Consider the following 21690-nt stretch of genomic DNA (forward strand, 5'->3'; position numbering starts at 1 on the left):
GTTCTATGTACACTAGAGAAAAATGTATACTCTGTCACTTTGGGATGAAATATCTTGTAGATGTCTATCATATCCAGTTGTTCTAGTGTTTCATTTAAGGCCAATTTCTTTATTGATTTTCTGTTTGGATGAATGATCTAGAGCTGTCGACGGTGTATTGAGGTCTCCAAGTATGATTGTATTTTTGTCGGTTTTTGTTTTTAGGTCAGTCAGTAGCTATCTTATATATTTTGGTGCTCCTTGGTTTGGTGCATATATATTAAGAAGCATTATGTCTTCTTGATTAAGTGTCCCCTTAATCATTATGAAATGACCATTTTTGTCTCTGAGTACTTTTGGTGTCTTGTAGTCAGCATTATCAGATATGAGTATTGCTACACCTGCTTTTTTTTTTTGGATGTTATTTGCTGGGAGTATTATTTTCCAACCTTTCACTTTGAATTTGTTTTTTTCCTTGTTGCTTAGATGTGTTTCTTGTAGGCAGCATACAGTTGGATTTTCTTTTTTAATCCATTCTGCTACTCTGTGTCCTTTTATTGTGAGTTTAATCCATTTACATTTAGTGTAATTATTGACACTTCAGAGTTTCCTATTGCCATTTTATATATTGCTTTCTGTTAGTTTTGTATATTGTTTGATTCTTCTCTTTTGTTTTTCTATCATTTGTTTTTGTTTAGTTGTAATCCATACTTCCTCTGTTACCTCTCTTTTCAAGTCATGTGCTTCTGTGGTGGTTTTTTCAGGGGTGGTTACCATTAAGTAATGGAAAGGGTACCTACCATGTTCATTGTAGTATCTAATGAGTGCTTCTGCACTCCATCCTCCTTTGCTACTGTTAATCTTTGCCCTCTCTCCTTTTTTGTTTTTCTTGTCACAGTTTAAATTTGATTTTATTGTGTTCTTGGTGGAGCTTTTACTTGTGGTTTTGTTTTGTTCTTTGTATCTGGTCAGAAAACCCCCTTTAGTATTTTCTGAAGTGGGGTTTTTCTGATAACAAACTCCCTCATCTGTTCTGTATCTGTGAATGTTTTTATTTCTCCTTCATATTTGAAGGATAGCTTTGATGGGTATAGTATTCTTGCCTGGAAGTTCCTCTCTTTCAGAACTTTAAATATTGGGGTCCACTCTCTTCTAGCTTATAGTGTTTCTGCTGAGAAATCTGTTGATAATCTAATAGGCCTTCTTTATATGTTATATTCTTCTTTTCCCTGGCTGCCTTGAGAATTTTTTCTTTGTCGTTGGTTTGTGCCAATTCCATTATGATGTACCTTGCAGTAGGTTTGTTGGGGTTAATATAACTCAGTATTTGGTTTACTTCTTGAATTTGAGGCTTTTGTTCTTTCCATAGGCTTGGGAAGTTCTCATCTATTATTTGTTTGAATATGTTCTCCATTCCATTTTCTCTCTCTTCTCCTTCTGATATACCTATTATTCTTATGTTTCTCTTTTTGATGGAGTCAGATAATTCTTGTAGGGCTTTCTCATTTTTTTAAAATTTTTGAGTCTCTCTCTTCTCTCTGTTGTGCCTCAAGTTGCCTGTCTTCTATGTCACTAATTCTTTCTTCTATCTGGCCTGTTCTATTAGCTAACCTTGTTACTTTGTTTTTCAGTTCTTGAATTGAGTTTTTCATCTGTTTGATTTGTTTTCATAGTTTCAATTTACTTGGTAATATATTCTTTCTGTTCATTGAGTTGTTTTTTGATCTCCCTAAATTGCCTTTCTATGTTTTCTTGTATATCTCTAAGTATTTTTAGGATTTCTATTTTAAATTCTCTGTCATTTAACTTCAAGGTTTCCAATCTATTAAAATTTTTTCTATCAATTTTTCCTCATCTGTCTATGCTACATCTCTTTTGTATCCATGATTTTGTATATCCTTTCTTTAATGGCATCTGAGCGTGTTTTTTTAATAACACTAATGAGAATTAATAAAGAATAAAAAGTAAAAAAATAATTAATAAATACTATTTTTTTTTGAGAAATACCGTGAAAAACTGAGAATTATATTGTGCTAAATGGAACAAAAATTACCTAGAATGGAGGGCCTGAGTTGGGGAGAAGTGACCAATGGGCAAAAAATGAGGTAAGGACCCACTAAATGCAAAAAAGGGAAAAAATTTTGATCAAGAATAAAATAATTTGCTTATAAATGATGGTTGAGTGAGAGATATAGTGAAAGAATAAGAAGAAAAAAAGAAAAAGAAAAAAAATACTATTCTTTAAGTGGAGAAAAAAATACATAGAATGGAGAACCGGGGTTGGGGGGGAATGCTAATGAGTTAAAAAGTGAAGTAAAAAGCACACAAAATGCCACAAAGAAAAAATTTGAATCCAAAATAAAATAACTTGTTTTTGAGTGAGGATTGAATGAGAGGAAAAGTAAAAGAGAAAAGAAGAAATTAAGATACAGGGATAAAAAAGAAAAAGAAGAAGGAAAAAAAAGGGAGAGAGTTAAGGTTTTTGGAGTGTAACCCTCATAGAGAGAAAGAAAAAAGAAAAAACATTGGGAAATGTAGCACCTATCATAATATAGTTCAAGATGAAGAGAAAAGAATAAGATGAGAAGAGAATAAAAGGAACAAGGTGGAAGAAAAAAAATAAACAAAAAAAAAGTGGAAAAAGTTATAAAGACTGGATTATTCTTGATTTTAAGAGGTTATCTTCCTTTTTCTTTCTTCTCCCTCTTCCTGGTCTGTGGCACGCTTAGATAGAGATTTGCAGTTGATGTGTCACTATGGCAATGTCATATACTAGGCCTCAGTCTCATTGGTAGTCCAGGCTTGTTAGCGTTTGCAGACTCCAACAATGGGAGAGTTCATTTTCCTGGAGCCTCTCTCCAAGTCTCTCCTTCCTGAACTAGCAGCCTGGTGATCCAGCTATGAAGTTGCCCCTGCCACTGCCTGGAGAGTAAGAGGCCCTAAGAGTTTGCAAATCCCCACTCTATCCCCACTCAGTGCAGGGCTCTGGGTAAGGCTCTGTCAGTCAGAGCCGCCAGCATAATCAGGCAGGACTGGGAGCCAATTGCTCTCAAAGTGTCTATGAGCCTCCCAGCGTGTCCAGTATGCCTCAGCACTCTGTGGAACCACTTCCCCCAGGCTTTTTGCACTTTGTAACCTATATTGGCTGGAAAGAAGATGCCCTAGTTGCTGCTTGCAGAACAGGAGGTCTTAAAAGCTGCCAAGTCCCTCCTTTTATCACACAGCCCTGAGTATGAAAGCTCTGCCCATCAGAGCCACCAGCTTAAGCAGGTAGGGGGGCGGGTTGACTTCTGTTCAAGCTCCTTTCTAAGGTTCCCTGGGTATGTCTAGTTAAATTTGCCATAGTGTTCCGTGGGATTGCTCTCTGCAGGCTTCTCCCTTGTTAAAAAGCCTACAGCCTAGCCTACCCAACTTCTGCAGTGTTCTCTGAGGTCTGTTCTGTAGGAATGTGTTTTTCATCCTGTATCAGCTGGCATGAAGTTGCCCCAGCTACTGCAAGCAGAGCACGAGGCCCTAAAAAATATCACATCTCCATCAAGTTCTCTTAGATCACTGACCTGAGAAAGAAGACCTTGTCAGCCAGAGCCACTGCCAGTGTAAGCCAGTTAGGCAGTGAGCAGACTGTGGGTTAAGCTACTTTCAGCAATTGGATCAGCGAATCTGCTCCAGAGACTGTCTGCAAGCTGCCTGTGTGCCCCTCTCCCTAGCACTTCTGTATTTTTTCTTCCCTGGGAATGTGCTTTGTTAGCCTTGGCGGAGGTGCCCCACCCCCCCGGAGAGGTCCAGGCATAGGAAAGTCAGCTTTCATGCACTCCCCATGTGATGATGTTCGGGGAGCAAGGATTACACCAAGACTCTGGTTACAGCCCACACAGAAGGCTACTGCTGACAGTTTCTAACCCTGCCCCTTGGTCCGGGAATGCCAGCGCCCATGCCTGGGATGCTAGTAGGAACCACTCGTACATTATTCCCACTCACCGACCAGGATATCGGGAGTAATGAAGGCAACTGCTCGTCCGCCTCTGCCTGGGTCCGCCACCAGCTTTAGCTCGTGTGGACTGAGCCGCTGTGGGCACACTCTTTCCTCTGCTTGAACATATCTGCCCCAGCCCAGCTCTTTCTATGCCCCCAGCCCTCACTTTCTCTCAGTTCCAAGTGAAAGCAGTCCTTGCTCAGGTCAGTGAGGAAGACAGAGTGTTCTGTTCTCCATCTTAGGTTCAATTATATATTTAGCCACCTTTTTGCCCGGTCATACCTTTGTTCAGTGTGTGGGTCTTATAGATGATCCTGGGATCGCTTTTCTGTGTCTAGTTGTTGAATTTGTTGAAATTTTGGGGAGAGATTTCGGGAGTCCTTCTCATGGTGCCATTTCTCTGACGTCACTCCAGGAAAGTTTTTTTTTTTTTAATTTAAAAAATATTTTAAGTCAACTCATGACTTCAGGTCATCCTAATTTGCAGCCAGAATTAAGAACCAGTATTGCAGACTAGACCTGCCTGAGAATCTTGTCTGACTGTAGATTCTGATTCAGTCAGTCTGGAGAGCCTGAGATTACTTTTCCAACAGGAGATGCTGATGTTGCTTATCTAGGGAACAGCATTTGAGTATGGAAGTTCTTCCAAGACAGGATTCACATAAAATTCCAAATGATTACCAAGCAGATAGAAGCTCTTTGCCCAATTTTTCTAATGGCAAGAGCTGCTTATTGTATTTGTATTTTTATTTTTTAAATCTCTGAGTGTGTAGGGGGGTGGAGCTGGCAGTAGAACTTGGGGTCCTTCATGTATGTTCATGGGGGAGCAACCTTGGGTGGAACGAACAGATCAGGCTCCCAAACTCTGGAAAATGCTTCCTTTATACTTGTTCCCCCACCCCGCCTTTGCTCTATTTAATCTTACACGTTCAGGGTTGTTTTGTTGTTCATGTCCTGTCTTGTCACCACTGTCCCCCACTTCGTTCCTCTCTCCCCACCCCAGCACCACCAGCTGATAGACCTGCCCAGCCTGAACTTGAAGTGACCATAGCCTGGTCATCTGCACTGTCTGAGTCAGGGGTCAGAGGCCCCTGGACCAGTGAGGGCAGCCCCAGCCTCTGAGAAGCACACCCTCGGCATTGGTGTCTATCCTGGAGGCTGCAGTGAAGGTATGCTCCCAACACGATCCACCCCTACCTGCCCTGCCCAGGTAATCACCTCCACAGTGCGGCAGGCCTGGCCAGGCACAAAGGCAACAGCTGAGAGGCAGAGCGGAAGAGCGAGCACTCAGCCAGGGAGGTAAACTTCTGCCTTGAGAAATATTTTGATGATAGTGTTTTTATTGATTAGCCAAAATAGTATTAATTAATTTATTATCAAGTTAGAGAAGAGGCTGTTATTTATGTACCACCACTCACAGCTTCATAGATATAAAAAAACTAATTATTTAATAGTAATTTTACTGTACAGAATTGATCATTTTACTTCTCTTGAATATTAGATCATTTTTTAATTTCTTTATTTATTATTATTATTATTAAATTTAATGCAGTGACATTGATAAATCAGGGTACATATGTTGAGAGAAAACATCTCCAGATTATTTTGACATTTGATTATGCTGTATACCCCTCACCCAAAGTCAAATTGTCTTCCCTCACCTTCTATCTGGTTTTCTTTGTGCCCCTCCCCTCCCCTACCCCCTATCTCTCCCTCCTTGCCCCATTCCCCCCACCACCCCACACACACCCTATTACCATCACATTCTTATCCATTTCTCTGAGTCTCATTTTTATGTCCCATCTATGTATGGATTCATATAGTTCTTAGTTTTTTCTGATTTACTTATTTCACTCTGTATAATGTTATCAAGGTCCATTCATATTATTGTAAATGATCCGATGTCATCATTTCTTATGGCTGAGTAGTATTCCATAGTATACATGTATCAAAGCTTTTTTAATCCACTCGTCCTCTGATGGACACTTGGGCTGTTTCCAGATCTTCGCTATTGTGAACAATGCTACCATAAACATGGGGACGCATTTCTCCTTTTGGAGCAGGTCTATGGTGTTCTTGGGGTATATTCCTAAAAGTGGGATACCTGGGTCAAAAGGCAGTTCGATTTTCAATTTTTTGAGGAATCTCCATATTGTTTTCCACAGAGGCTGCACCAGTCTGCATCCCCACCAGCAGTGCAGGAGGGTTCCCTTTTCTCCACATTCTCGCCAGCATTTATTCTGTGTTGTTTTGTTGATGAGCGTAATTCTGACTGGTGTGAGGTGATATCTCATTGTGGTTTTAATTTTCATTTCTCTAATGATTAATGATGTTGAGCATTTTTTCATGTCTATTGGCAATCTGTATGTCTTCTTTGAAGAAGTGTCTGTTCATTTCTTTTTCCCATTTTTTGATTGGATTGTTTGTCTTCCTGGTGTTGATATTTACAAGTTCTTTATATATTTTGGTTGTTAACCCCTTATCAGATGTATTGTCAAATATGTTCTCCCATTGTATAGTTTGTCTTTCTATTCTGTTCTTATTGTCTTTAGCTGTGCAAAGCTTTTTAGTTTAATATAGTCCCATTTGTTTATCCTGTCTTTTATTTCACTTCCCCGTGGAGATAAATCAGCAAATATGTTGCTCCAAGAGATGTCAGAGAGCTTACTGCCTATGTTTTCTTCTAAGATGCTTATGGTTTCACAGCTTACATTTAAGTCTTTTATCTATTTTGAGTTTATTTTTGTGAACGGTGTAAGTTGTGGTCTAGTTTCATTTTTTTGCAGGTAGTTGTCCAATTTCCCAACACCATTTATTAAAGAGGCTGTCTTCACTCCATTGTATTTCCTTACCTCCTTTGTCAAATATCAGTTGTCCATAGAGCTGTGGGTTTATTTCTGGGTTCTCTGTTCTGTTCCATTGATCTATATGCCTGTTCTTATGCCAGTACCAGGCTGTTTTGAGTACAATGGCTTTGTAGTATAACTTAATATCAGGAAGTGTGATACCTCCCACTTTATTCTTCTTTTTTAAGATTGCTGAGGCTATTTGTGTTCTTTTTTGGTTGCATATAAATTTTTGGAATATGTGATCTATATCTTGGAAGTATGTCATTAGTATTTTAATTGGTATTGCATTAAATTTATAGATTGCCTTGGGTAATATAGACATTTTAATGATGTTTATTCTTCCTAACCATGAGCATGGTATATGCTTCCACTTGTTTGTATCTTCCTTGATTTCTTTTATCAATGTTTTATAATTTTCCGAGTACAAGTCTTTAGTCTCCTTGGTTAAATTTACCTCCTAAGTACTTTATTTTTTTGGTTGTAATAGTGAAGGGGATTGTTTCCTTAATTACTCTTTCTGACTGTTCATTGTTGGCATATAAAAATGCCTCTGATTTCTGAGTATTAATTTTATATCCTGCCACATTGCTGAATTAGTTTATCAGTTCCAGTAGTTTTTTTACTGAGACTTTAGGGTTTTCTATATACAATATCATATAATCTGCAAATAATGATAGTTTTACTTCTTCTTTTCCAATTTGGATGCCTTTTATTCCTTCTTCTTGTCTGATTGCTGTGGCTAGGACTTCCAGGACTATGTTGAATAAGAGTGGTGAAAGGGGGCACCCCTGCCTTGTTCCTGATCTTAGGGGATTGCTTTTAATTTTTGCCCATTGAGTATGATGTTGACTGTGGGTTTGTCATAGATGGCTTTTATCATGTTGAGGTATGTTGTCTGTATTCTCACTTTGCTGAGAGTTTTGGTCATGAATGGATGCTGGATTTTATCAAATGCTTTTTCTGCACCTATTGAAATTATCATGTGGTTTTTCTCCTTACTTTTGTTTATGTGATGAATCACATTGATTGATTTACGAATATTGTACCAGCCTTGCCTCCCCAGAATAAATCCCACTTGATTATGGTGTATGATTTTTTCCATATAGTATTGGATCTGGTTTGCTAATATTTTGTTGAGGATTTTAGCATCTATATTCATCAGGGTTATTGGCCTGTAATTTTCTTTCTTTTTGTTGTCTTTGCCTGGTTTTGGAATCAGATTTATACTCACCTCAAAAAAGGAGATTGGAAGTCTTCCTTCCTCTTGAATTTTTTGAAATAGCTTGAGAAGGATAGGAGTTAGTTCTTCTTTGAATATTTGGTAGAATTCACTTGTGAAGGCATCAGGCCCCAGACTTTTCTTTGTTGGGAATTTTTTGATAACTGTTTCGATCTCATTTGGTGTAATCGGCATGTTTAGGTTTTCTGATTCTTCCAGATTGATTTTTGGAAGATTGTATGTTTCAAAGAATTTGTCCATTTCATCTAGGTTGTCTAGTTTTTTGGCATATAGTTCTTCATAGTATTTTCTTACAATAATTTATTTTTCTGTTGTGTCAGATGTTATTTCTCCACTCTCATTTCTAATTTTATTTCTTTGAGTCTTCTCTCTTTTTTTTCTTGGTGAGTCTAGTTAAAGGTTCATCAATCTTGTTTACCTTTTCAAAGAACCGGCTCCTAGTTTCATTGATCCTCTGTATTGTTTCTTTAGCCTCTAGGTCATTTATTTCTGCTCTGATCTTTATTATTTCCTTCCTTCTACTACATTTGGGCTTTACTTGCTGTTTGTTTTCTAGTTCTTTTAGATGCAGGGTTAAGTTGTTTATTTGAGCTTTTTTTAGTTTCTTAAAGTGAGCCTGTAGTGCTATGAACTTCCCTCTCAGTACTGCTTTTTTGCTAGGTCCCATAAATTTTGAGTTGTATGCTCATTGTCATTCATTTCTAGGAATTTTTTTATTTCTTCTTTGATCTCATTTTTAATCTATTCATTATTTAACAACCTTCTATTTAGTTTCTATGTGTTTGAGAATTTTTGAGCTTTTCTGATGTGGTTTATTTCTAGCTTCATGCCATTGTGGTCAGAGAAAGTGCTTGATATGATTTTAGTCTTCTTAAATTTGTTGAGACCACTTTTGTGCCCTAACATGTGGTCTGTCCTAGAGAATGTACAATGAGCACTTGAAAAGAATGTATATTCTCTTGCTTTAGGGTGAAAGGTTCTGAAGATATCTATTAAATCGAGTTGATCTAGTGTGTCCTTTAAGTCTGCTGTTTCTTTGTTAATTTTCTTTCTTGAGTATCTGTCTAGTGATGTTAGTGGGGTATTGAAATCCCCTCCTATTATAGTATTGCTGTTGATCTCGCCCTTTATATCTATCAAAGTCTGCTTTATATATCATTTTTAGGTGCTCCTATATTAGGTGTATAGATATTTATAATAGTTATATCTTCCTGTTGGATTACTCCCTTTATCATTATGTAGTGGCCTTCTTTATCTCTTACTATATCCTTTGTTTTAAAGTCTATTTTCTCTGATATAATTATTGCTACCCCAGCTTTTTTTTCATTTCCATTTGCATGAAATGTTTTTTTCTATCCTTCTCTCTTCAGTCTATGTGCATCTTTTGTTTTAAGGTGTGTCTCTTGTAGACAGCATATGTACGGGTCCTGTGTTCATATCCATGCAGCTACCCTATGTCTTTTGATTGGATCATTTAATCCATTTACATTTAAGGTTATTATTGATATGTAGTTGTTTATTGCCATTTTATTCTTTAAAGCTGTATTCCTCTTTTGCTATATTCTTTTCCCACTTTGATCTTTTTACATCAGGCCCCTTAACATTTCCTGCAGCATTGATTTGGTTGTAATGAATTGCTTGAGGGTTTTTTTTGTCTAGGAAGCTTTTTATTTCTCCTTCAATTTTAAATGATAGCCTTGCTGGATAAAGTAGTCTTGGTTATAGGTTTTTGTTCTGCATTACTTTGAATATTTCTTGCCATTCCCTTCTGGCCTCAAGTGTTTCTCTTGAGAAGTTGGATGTCATCCTTATGGGTGCTTCTTTTAGGTGATAGCTTTTTTTCTCTAGCAGCTTTTAATATTTTCTCTTTATCACTTAGCTTTGGTATTTTAATTATGATGTGTCTTGATGTAGGTTTCTTTGGTTTCTCTTTAATGGAGTTCGCTGTGCTTCTTGAACTTGTGAGATTTCTCCTGCATTAATTTAGGGAAGTTTTCAGCTATGATATGATTGAACAAAGTCTCTATCCCTTGTTCTTTCTCTTCTTCAGGAACCCCTATAATGCAGATGTTATTTCTCTTCATGTAGTCACAGAGCTCTCTAAGAGTTTCCTCAGACTTTTTGAGTCTCTTTTCTTTTTTCTTCTCTGCTTTCTTGCCTTCATGCAAGTTGTCCTCCAACTTGCTGGTTCGATTCTCAGCTCTATCCATCCTGTTTTTAATTCCTTCCATTGTGGTCTTTATTTCTGATATTGTATTTGTTATCTCCAACTGATTCTTTTTTAATATTTCAATATCCTTTTTTATACTTGCTATTTCTTTATTTAGGTGTTTATAATTAACATCCATTGTTGTTCTAAGATCCCTAAGCATACTTACCATCATTATTTTGAACTCCGCATCAGAAGTTTGATTATTTCCATATCATTCAGTTCAACTCCTGAAGGTTTCTCTTGTGGTTTCATTTGGAGTGTACTTCTTTGTCTTTTCATTATGTCTGTGTTGGGGTGTTTTGTTTGTAGAGCTGGTTGAGTCTAGGCTTGGTGTTGTCTGCCTCCAGTTTTCAGTTGTGTTATTTCTAGGTCTTCTGGGGTTGGCATTAGCTATTATTTGTAATCCACTTTCGGATTTGGGCTGCTTTGAAGTCTTGATTTGTTTGGTTTCTTAACAGGTGATAGTCTTGTTACTGATCTCAGCAGGAGGCTTCCTTGAAACTGTATCCAGGAATGTGGTGGGTGTAACCTGAGACTCTGAAGGCCTCTTCTACCTTCTAGTTAATCTCTCTGGGGGCAGGGTGTTTTCTCAGTTTCAGTAGGGGCAGGTGTATCTCGGATCTCCATGATGACCTGAGTTACTGCCCCTCCTCCCCACTTTTTGTTTTCAGCTGTGTCTTGTTGCGCTGATTGGAACTGGAGAGATGTCTGGAGATCTGTGATCCAGCAGTAATTTAGTCTTGTTTTGTGGAAGGATCAGTCCCTCCCCCAGCTATGGCCACCTCCATCACTGGATGAGTCAGCTTTTTAGGTTGTTCCTTGCATTCCTCTGCCCCTCACCATCTGTCCCTCTCTCTCCCCTTTCCACTTGGAAGATAAGTGGTCCTTTCAACACACCTCACTCCCTGGTTGCCAGGCAAGTGGCTGTGAGCAGTATTTTCTGCTCTTTTCCCTGGAATGAGAACCCCTCTGGGCTCTCAGCCTCACCCCTCCCACTCCGTTCATGTAAGCAGGGGAGATTCAGGTGCTCCCTACCAGGTTTGTTGTGGCTTCTTCTTTATTCCTTAGTTTTTGAGAGCTGTTTTTGTAGTCCAGAGTTTTTTTTTCATGCTGATTGTTCCTAATTTGATTTGTATTCCAGTTTGGTGTTGAGAGCTGGGCGTCTGTGCATCTGCCTACTCCGCTGCCATCTTCAGATCTTATTAGATTATTTTTAAGCAGTATTTTTACAAAAGCAAAAATAGACTATCAAAAACTATTATAATGCGTGTGTGCACATTCATCTGGTGCATAGTATACATCTAATATTAATAGAATTGCATTTGTTTAGATTTGTATAAATATTCATCAACATAAGTATATAAAGAAAGATAGTTACTTTATTAGAACTCAGGTAGGAATCAAATTTACCTCAAAAAATTAAATGGCAGTTGTTCTTTCTGTCTTAAACATATAAGGAGAAGCCTTATATATAGATTTATTATACTTAAATTAGGATTTTTGTATATTTTTAAATAGAGCATTTTTTTATTTTTTTATTTTTTTTATTTTTTTATTTTTTTGCATTTTTTTTTTTTTTTGCATTTTTCTGAAGCTGGAAACAGGGAGAGACAGTCAGACAGACTCCCGCATGCGCCCGACCAGGATCCACCCGGCACGCCCACCAGGGGGCGACGCTCTGCCCACCAGGGGGCGATGCTCTGCCCATCCTGGGCGTCGCCATGTTGCGACCCTCCTGGGTGTCGCCATGTTGCGACCAGAGCCACTCTAGCGCCTGGGGCAGAGGCCACAGAGCCATCCCCAGCGCCCGGGCCATCTTTGCTCCAATGGAGCCTTGGCTGTGGGAGGGGAAGAGAGAGACAGAGAGGAAGGCGCGGCGGAGGGGTGGAGAAGCAAATGGGCGCTTCTCCTATGTGCCCTGGCCGGGAATCGAACCCGGGTCCTCCGCACGCTAGGCCGACGCTCTACCGCTGAGCCAACCGGCCAGGGCTAGAGCATTTTTTTAAAAAAGTATATTGAATTAAAATAATTTGTTAAAACATTTGTAACATAGGTTCTGGTTGGTTGGCTCAGTGCTAGATCTTCAGCCTGTCATGTAGAAGTCCCAGGTTCAATTCCTAGTCAGGACACACAGGAGAAGCACCCATCTATTTCTCCACCTCTTCCCCTCTTCTATCTATCTTTCTCTCTCTTCCCCTCTGGCAGCCAAGGCTTGACTGGAGCACGTTGGCTTGGGCACTGAGAATGGTACCATAGCCTCCATCTCAGGTGCTAAAATGGCTGTGGTTGCAAAGGAGCAATGCCCCAGATAAGCAGAGCATTGGCCCCTAGTGGGCTTGCTGAGTGGATCCTGATTGGGCACATGCAGGAGTCTATCTCTGCCTCCTTGCTTTTCACTTTAAAAAAAAATACACACACACATGAAACATTTTTAACATAATGTATGGCACCAAAAACTTACTTTTATTTTATATAGCAGTGTTAATTTACAAAGTGGCCAGCAGTGGTCCCTTTAAGACTAGAAACAACTAAGTCCCTTACTATGCAGGACGTTGGATGCACACCTAGCTTAGGAAGCTTTTTGTTCAGCCTTTTATTCCTATAAAACTGCACTGAAAATAACAACATCAAACTGCACTGAATAGGTATGAAACTGGGAGAGTTTTCCTTTTATTTCGTACAGATTTCACATTTCTATCATCTTTTGTTGCTTTCCTGTGACCAGTCAAATGTGCAACATGACTTTATGGACACACTGTATATAGCACATATACCTATTTACTTAATATTTTGTCTATGCACTTTGTAACCAATTCAAAATTTTAAAGTAAACTTATTTCAACTTAAGTAGAAAAATTATATAAACAAAAAGTTATCACTGCCAATTCAACATCAACAGCATCCCTTGATTTTGAGTGGGGGTAAATGGGAAGACCATTCAATGGAAACAGATCGATTATAAAAACAGGCTGGCTGTCAAACAGTTCAATTACAGGGGTCGGGAAACTTTTTGGCTGAGAGCCATGAATGCCACGTATTGTAAAATGTAATTCCATGAGAGCCATACAACGACCCGTGTACATTATATATTATCTAATAAAAATTTGGTGTTGTCCCGGAGGACAGCTGTGATTGGCTCCAGCCACCCGCGACCATGAACATGAGCGGTAGGAAATGAATGGATTTTATATTTTTAACATTTTTTTTTATTATTAAAGATTTGTCTGCGAGCCAGATACGACCATCAAAAGAACCACATCTAGCTTGCGAGCCATAGGTTCCTGACCCCTGGAGCAGATCCTCATAATTTGTTTAGTCCAAATAGCAGCATTCTGATTGGAAAGGATGGAGATATTCTGATTGGTTGGTGAAATGCAAATAAAGGTATATAGCTGCACAGCTCTTGTATGGGGGACGTTTCAATGTTATTGGTAGAATTTTGATCCTGGGAGCTCTCTTACAAGGGTCTACTCAGCAAGCAGAAATACAGCGCAGCAGGCTTGGTAGTTTACTCTGTGGCTTTTCACAGTGTGCAAGAGAGGCATCTGTAAACAATGGCTCAGACTCTGCGTATAAATTTGGGCTTGATTAACCATAAGGAGTCTTTCTTGGCAGGTATACACTTCCTAAGGTCAACAGTTTGCCATAAATAATATTAATAATTAAAAATAAAGCAATGTTTTACAATTATAGTTGAATCTTACTTGCTAAGGTCTCTGAATATAAGGTCAGCTCTCAGTTTGTTAAGAAAAAAATTTTTAGCCCCTAAGTAAGGTTTTAAAGATACCCCAGCACCAGACTGGGGCTTTCTCCTTGAATACTCAGAAGGACCGAGGAAGAAATGGAAAATTAATACATTTTTGACAGTGTAATTCAATGCTCTCTAATGCCATCTCTCAGAACTACACAAAATTATTTTCGTTTCTCCTACTTACGGACATCAGCATACTTCGATAACCGTTGCTATTTTGTGAATGTGTGTCTCAAGTATGCCTTTTAAAATTAGCAACCTTGGGTAAAATGGAAAGTCACTATTGTGTTACTAATTTTGAATAACTCATTTAATTCATTAAATGTTACCATATATTGATTTGTCTGTGTATGTGTGACACTGAACCCTGAGATCCAAAATGTGTTTAAATTAAAATATGTTATACAGGTGTGAAGAAAAGAACCCTAGCAATAAAAAAATGTTGGGTTTTTTTTTTTTTGTATTTTTACAGCTTGCAGACCAGGCTTCTATAAAGCATTTGCTGGGAACACAAAATGTTCTAAATGCCCTCCGCACAGCTTTACCTACATGGAAGCGACTTCTGTCTGTCAGTGTGAAAAGGGCTACTTCCGGGCTGAAAAAGACCCACCTTCCATGGCATGTACTAGTAAGTCTATATATTTGCAGTTGACAATATTTAGACCCTTTTGGTCTCCTTATTTTGATTTTTTAAAGTGTAGATATACAAAATCCTTACTGTCAATGCTATTTGTCTTTGGTCACAGTCAAGGAAAAAAGTTTCTCTTTGTTCTCAAGTGGCCTTCAACTACTTACAGAGAATGTGTCTGTTTCTCAAAATTCACATTGATCCTTGGCATGCAAAGACCACCAGTGGTTTGAAGACCTGTACATTTTCCCTAACCAGAAAAGGGGATATAATCAAAACTTCTCTTTTTTTGCTTCAATCTTTGTCCACTTCTTTAGGCACTTCAAATTAGGGCCATCAAGTTTACCATATGGAGAAACTTACAGTTGGAACAATAGCCATCGTGCTATTGTTATATGGAAAAGTTTGAGTTTAATTTAACATTTTTCTTTAAAGGAAGATATTTTTGAGTTTGTCCGTATTTCGTTTCTGACTCTTCAATTTTGGGGATGGAACTAATAGAATTTGAAATCTAAATGTTAAGGTCATTTTAATGCATGCGCCAAGAATTTAAAATTTATGTATTTTCCTGTTATTAAAGCATTGTGAAATATCTGTACACTTTAAAAATAAAAGTGACTATATTAAGGCATTGCTAGTCTATGCAAAAGTAGATTGTCACCTCCTAGTTACGAATATCTTGTTACATTCATGAATAAAATATTATTGTGAAATAATTTTGCTTATCTTTTTGATGAATTGGTGCCAAAATATTGCTTAGCTTATGTAATTCCTTAGAGGCAGAAATAGATTAAGAATTATGTCATGCCACATATTGCTAGGGCAAAAGAAAGTCCCGTTTTTTAAACTAATGCTTTTCTTAGATTTATCTATATTACTACAGACTTCAATAAAAATATTTTTATGAACACATTTTATAAAAATGCAACACATTCATTAGTAGATATAATTTTTGCTTTTGGGTTATAAATGCTGAAAGGCTATTCAGAAATTTGTAGCCTATGAAATTCCTACCTAGATATTTTTTTCTCTAGGAAAATATTTTAAGTTAATAAATAGGAAAAGGAAAATTCTAAATATAATTTCTCAACAGATGTGGAAATAATTTTGAACAGGAGGAGCTTACTATTACTATACACATGTAATCCTCCTTGCTCAGTTGCTGTATATCTCTATATCATATTGTGGATGGGATGTTCCAGCTTAGGTAGATGGGACACTTTCAAATGGCTGTGGCACTGCCAGGCAAGTACCCCTCAAATCCTGTATCAGAAACTGAGTGGAGCCCAGGTGAGTGATTCAGGAGCATAGCCTCTTCTATTGTCTTAGGTCATAAATAGACAGCTGAAAAGTTGAAGAAATATATAAGGTCTTATCAGCATCACCTATAATTGAGATAGCAGCATAGGTAGTTGGCAAAGCTTACGGTTCTTTGGAGGGAGAGACCAGTTAAGGAAATAAATACCGGATGCCACAAGGTCTAGGAACCGGGTAAACTAGAGTCATTGTTGCATCAGATATGTGTACCTAGCAGCTTAATGTTTGAGGATACTTTAAAAAAATCATTTTGTATGGCTGGTATTACAAATTTGTTATAAAATAGTTGCCTGCCGTAGCTATACTAAGTACAAGTAAAAAAAAAAAGAAAAGTTTAATTCTGGTCATTGTTGGGCAGTGCCTTAGACAAGGAACAGCATTCTGTGTTGCTATCAGGGATTAAAGGAGAGAAGCCCCAAGGAAAGGTGAAAACTTTTGTCAGTTCTCCCGAGTCCAGCACCAGGCGGCCCCATCTCAAGGCTATCTGTACTATCTCCTGGTACTTCTTTGCCTTGTTTACCATAGGATCTTAGTAATTTACCAATCTTTTAGAGTCTAGTTATCTGAGTATGAATCTTGGTTTTGATGCTTACTAGCTATATAACCTTGGACAAATTAATTAACGTCTCTTAGCTTCATTTGTGCCATTTACAGTGATGATAATAGTATCTATCTCATTCTTTGGCTATGATGACAAAATAAGTTCATATTTTTAAAGTGCTTAGAGCAATACCTAAGCACATAGTAAGAACTACATAAATGTTTGCTAATACAGAAAGCTGTTCTCTTACAATTCATTTTTAAATAATTCTTGATAAGTTAGTATTTAATACTTTATGTTGACACTATTATTAGGGACTCACAACTTCTATCATCTACATTCTTACAAACTGAAAAAAATTACTGTACAGAATTTTTAAGACACTTTGACAAAATATTTTAAGTCCTGTAATTCTGTCCCTGTCTGATGTCAGTTAAATTTTAAAATTATACTCTGTTTAAATGAGAGACACTTAGCATGATCTGTGGTGGCGCAGTGGATAAAGCGTTGACCTGAAATGCTGAGATCGCTGGTTTGAAACCCTGGAATTGCTGGGTCAAGGATCATATAAGAAGCAACTACTGACCAGGCAGTGGCGCAGTGGATAGAGCGTAGGACTGGGATGCGAAGGACCCAGGTTCAAGATCCCGAGGTCGCCAGCTTGAGCGTGGGCTCATCTGGTTTGAGCAAAAGCTCACCAGCTTGGACCCAAGATCACTGGCTCGAGCAAGGGGTTACTCAGTCTGCTGAAGGCCTGCGGTCAAGGCACATATGAGAGAGCAATCAATGAACAACTAAGGTGTCACAATGCACAACAAAAAACTAATGATTGATGCTTCTCATCTCTCCGTTTCTGTCTGTCTGTCCCTATCCATCCCTCTCTCTGACTTTCTCTCTCTTTAAAAAAAAAAAAGCAACTACTACTAGTTGATGCTTCCTGCTTCTCCTCAATTTCTCTCTCCCTCTCTCTTTCAATCTTTCTCTAAAAATCAATAAATAAAATCTAAAAAAGAAAGAGAGACCCGTGCAGAAATCCAAAGCATCATAGCTTATAAAAAATTAAAAGATTAGAGTATTGGAGAAGACAAATCAAGAAAATGATAATTGAGGAGGTCTTTGAACAATTAAACAATTAGATCCTGGTTCATGGTGAGTTTACCAAGACATAGAACCTTTGAAGCCACAAATCAAACAAGTAGTCAACATTTTCTGTCTTTCATTAAACAAAAACAATAGTCAAATTTTAATAGCTGTAACCTTTTTTTCAACTTCTAGATCATGTATCTATGAATTAGCTATTCTTTCATGATTTTATTCCAATAGTGTATTATTTAAAGGTTAGAATTCATTTCAGGTAAACAGTCAGTCCTATCATTTTCTGGTGTTTTTGTCAGTATAAACATTTGAAACTGTGCTTTCAGTAAGTCTTACAGAGATTTAAAAGGAGGCATTTCCCCCCCTACTATCAGGGACAGGGAAATTTTAAATGTGTGAGTTTAAAAGAAAATGTAACACTAAAATATTGGAAATGACTAACCAGGACTTTCAGCAGATGAGTGGCATAGTAAAGAAAGACCAGAGATGTATGGTATGTGATTATATAAAGGATATTATTTTAAGAACCCCCAAAAAGTCATTCCCTGCTTCTTGGTGCCATCAACACTTATGTTTCTGGTACAATAATGCGTGTGATTTCACCATTAAGGATTCTAATGAACAAAATAAACAAACAAAATAACAACAGAGAGTAGACTGACAGTTGTCAGAGCGGAGAAGGGGAGGGGGTACAAGGTGAGAAAGGTGAAAGGATTAAGTAGTACAAATTGATAGTTACAGAATAGTCACAGAGAAGTAGATTACAGCATAGGGAATATAGTCCATAATATCATGATAAATATGTATAGGGCTGGGTGGGTACTTGAAACAGAAGGACCACTCTATAAAGTTCATGATTTTCTAATCACTTTGCTATATATACTATATAAAACTAATACAGAATAATACTAAGTATAAACCTTAATTGAAAAAAAAATGGGTCCTGGCTGTTTGGTCCAGTGGTAGAATGTCAGCCTGGCATGTGGAAGTCCTGGGTTTGATTCCCAGTCCAGGCACATAGGAGAAGCAACCATCCGCTTCTCCAACCCTCACCCCCCCCCCTTTCTATCTCTCTTCCCCTCCTGCAGCCATGGCTTAAATGGTTCAATTAATTTAGCCCTGGCACTGAGAATAGCTTCATGGCCTGTCTTAGGTGCTGAAATAGCTCAGCTGCTGAACAACGGTGCAGCGTCCCCAGATGGGCAGTGCATGGCCTATAGAGGGGTTGCTGGGTGCATCCCAGTCTGGGTGCATGTGGGAGTCTGTCTCTGCCTCCCTGCCTCCTGCCTCTCACTTAATTTTAAAAAAATGTGTATATAAACTTTCTAAAACTTTTATAATTTCTTTGGGATTTTTTTTTTTACTACAGAGATATTTTTTTTTATTTTATAATCTTGAGCTATATAATATGCATAATTTATTTAAATAAATGTTTTTTGTTAATACTGTATTCTTTTAGGGCAGTTTAGATTAACAACTAAGTTATTTTTTTTCTTAATGCTGAATAATATCACGTTGCCTGCATGTACCACAGTTCATACATCCACTTACCCACTGAAGGGCAGCTTAGCTGCTTTCCAGTTTTTGCAGTTGTGCTGCTAAACATGAATGTGTAGATTTTTGTATGGACATACATTTTCAACTTTTTAAGTAAATATCAAGTGTGACTGCTGGATTAAATGGTAAGGGTATGTTTAATCATGTGAGAAGCCATCAAATCATTATTTTGAATTTCCACCAACAATGAATGAGAGTTCCTGTTGCCCCACATGAATGCCAGCATTTGGTGTTGTCAGAGTTCTGGATTTTGGCTATTTCTAACAGGTGTGTAATGGTAGCTCATTGTTGTTTTAATTCGCATTTTCCTGATAACATGCAATGTGGAGTGTCTTTTCATATGTTTATTTTCCGTCTGTATATCATTTTTGGTGAGGTGGTGTTGTGTTGTTTTTGATGGGATGTAATCTGATCCTTTAACCCTCTAATGGCCGGGCTATTTTGTTAATTTCCTCTTTTGATATTTTGTTTTCTCTAACTTCTTTCTCATAGACATATCCTCAAACTTATATCTTTTAAAAAATTCTCCTAGAAAAAGGAACCCTCATACACTGTTGGTGGGAATGTAAAGTAGTACAACCATTATGGAAGAAAGTATGGTGGTTCCTCAAAAAACTGAAAATAGAACTACCTTATGACCCAGCAATCCCTCTACTGGGTATATACCCCAAAACCTCAGAAACATTGATATGTAAAGACACATGCGGCCCCATGTTTATTGCAGCATTGTTCACAGTGGCCAGGACATGGAAACAACCAAAAAGCCTGTCAAGAGATGACTGGATAAAGAAGATGTGGCACGTATACACTTTGGCAGGGGTCCCCAAACTTTTTACACAGGGGGCCAGTTCACTGTCCCTCAGACCGTTGAAGGGCCGGACTATAAAAAAAACTATGAACAAATCCCTATGCACACTGCACATATCTTATTTTAAAGTAAAAAAACAAACAAAACGGGAACAAATACAATATTTAAAATAAAGAACAAGTAAATTTAAATCAACAAACTGACCAGTATTTCAATGGGAACTATGCTCCTCTCACTGACCACCAATGAAAGAGGTACCCCTTCTGGAAGTGCAGCGGGGGCCGGATAAATGGCCTCAGGGGGCCACATGTGGCCCGCTGGCCGTAGTTTGGGGACCCCTGCACTATGGAATACTACTCAGCCATAAGAAATGATGACATCAGATCATTTACAGCAAAATGGTGGGATCTTGATAACATTATACAAAGTGAAATAAGTAAATCAGAAAATACCAGGAACTGCATTATTCCATACATAGGTGGGACATAAAAGTGAGACTAAGAGACATTGATAAGAGTGTGGTGGTTACAGGGGGAGGAGGGAGAGGGAGAGGGAAAGGGAGAGGGGGAGGGGCACAAAGAAAACTAGATAGAAGGTGACAGAGGACAATCTGACTTTGGGTGATGGGTATGCAACATAATTGAACAACAAGATAGCCTGGATATGTTATCTTTGAATATATGTATCCTGATTTATTGATGTTGCCCCATTAAAAAAATAAAATTATTAAAAAATTCTCCTAGTTCAATATTTTTTTCTCCTCCAAAACCAATACCTTGGAAAAGCAATCTTCATTGACTGTGACTACTTCTTTACTTTCCACTTAATTTTTATTCTACTGCTGTCAGATTTGTGCTCTTCACTCTACTACAATCAGAATTTTTTTTCACCACTTCCAGTAAACTAACGAGGTTCCCAAACTTTTTACACAGGGGGCCAGTTCCCTGTCCCTCAGACTGTTGGAGGGCCACCACATACAGTGATCCTCTCACTGACCACCAGTGAAAGAGGTACCCCTCTGGAAGTGTGGCGGGGGGCCGAATAAATGGCCTCAGGGGGCTGCATGTGGCCTGCGGGCCGAGTTTGGGGATGCCTGGTCTAAGAAATATTCACCAGCCATGGCCAGTTGGCTCAGTGGTAGAGTGTCGGCCTGGCATGTGGATGTCCTGGGTTCAATTCCCAGTCAAGGAACACAGGAGAAGCACCCATCTGTTTTTCCACCCCTCCACCTCTCACTTCTCTGTCTCTCTCTCTCTTTCTCTCTCCCTCTCTTTCTCTTTCTCTTTCTTTATCTCTCTATCTTTTTTATCACTTTCTGTCTTCCTCTTCTGCAGCCATGACTCAGTTGGAGCAAGTTGGCCCTAGGCTCTGAAGATGGTGGCATGGCCTTCACTTCAGGCGCTAGGAATAGCTCAGTTGCTGAGCAACAGAATAATGCCCCAAATGGGCAGATCACTGCCCCTCAGTGGGCTTTACAGGTAGATCCCAGTCAGAGCACATGCAGGAGTCTATCTCTCTGCCTCCCCTCCGCTCACTGAATAAGAAAAAAAAAGAAAGAAAAATTCACCAATGATCTTTTTTGCCATTTTGCATTAGAAACATTTTTGTCCTATTATTCATGACATTTAATTCTGTTGATTACTTCCTTTCTCTTGAAACCACCTGTTCCCTTTCAGTTTAAGACATTGCAACCTTCCCTTCACCTTCTTAATTTTCTGACCATTGTGTTTATCACCGTCG

At 38.3% G+C, this 21690-nt stretch overlaps 1 protein-coding gene across 2 annotated transcripts in view; it reads left to right on the forward strand.

Moving 5' to 3' along the window:
- Positions 1 to 21690, forward strand: part of EPHA6 (EPH receptor A6) — a 903626-nt gene that overhangs the window by 351471 nt on the left and 530465 nt on the right. For both annotated transcript variants that reach the window (XM_066240843.1, XM_066240844.1), the window contains one exon: positions 14477 to 14632. In XM_066240843.1, the coding sequence (XP_066096940.1) occupies positions 14477 to 14632 (156 nt within the window). The remainder of the gene's footprint in view (positions 1 to 14476; positions 14633 to 21690) is intronic.

This window comes from Saccopteryx bilineata, chromosome 8 (assembly GCF_036850765.1).
Source record: "Saccopteryx bilineata isolate mSacBil1 chromosome 8, mSacBil1_pri_phased_curated, whole genome shotgun sequence".
Taxonomy (NCBI): domain Eukaryota; kingdom Metazoa; phylum Chordata; class Mammalia; order Chiroptera; family Emballonuridae; genus Saccopteryx; species Saccopteryx bilineata.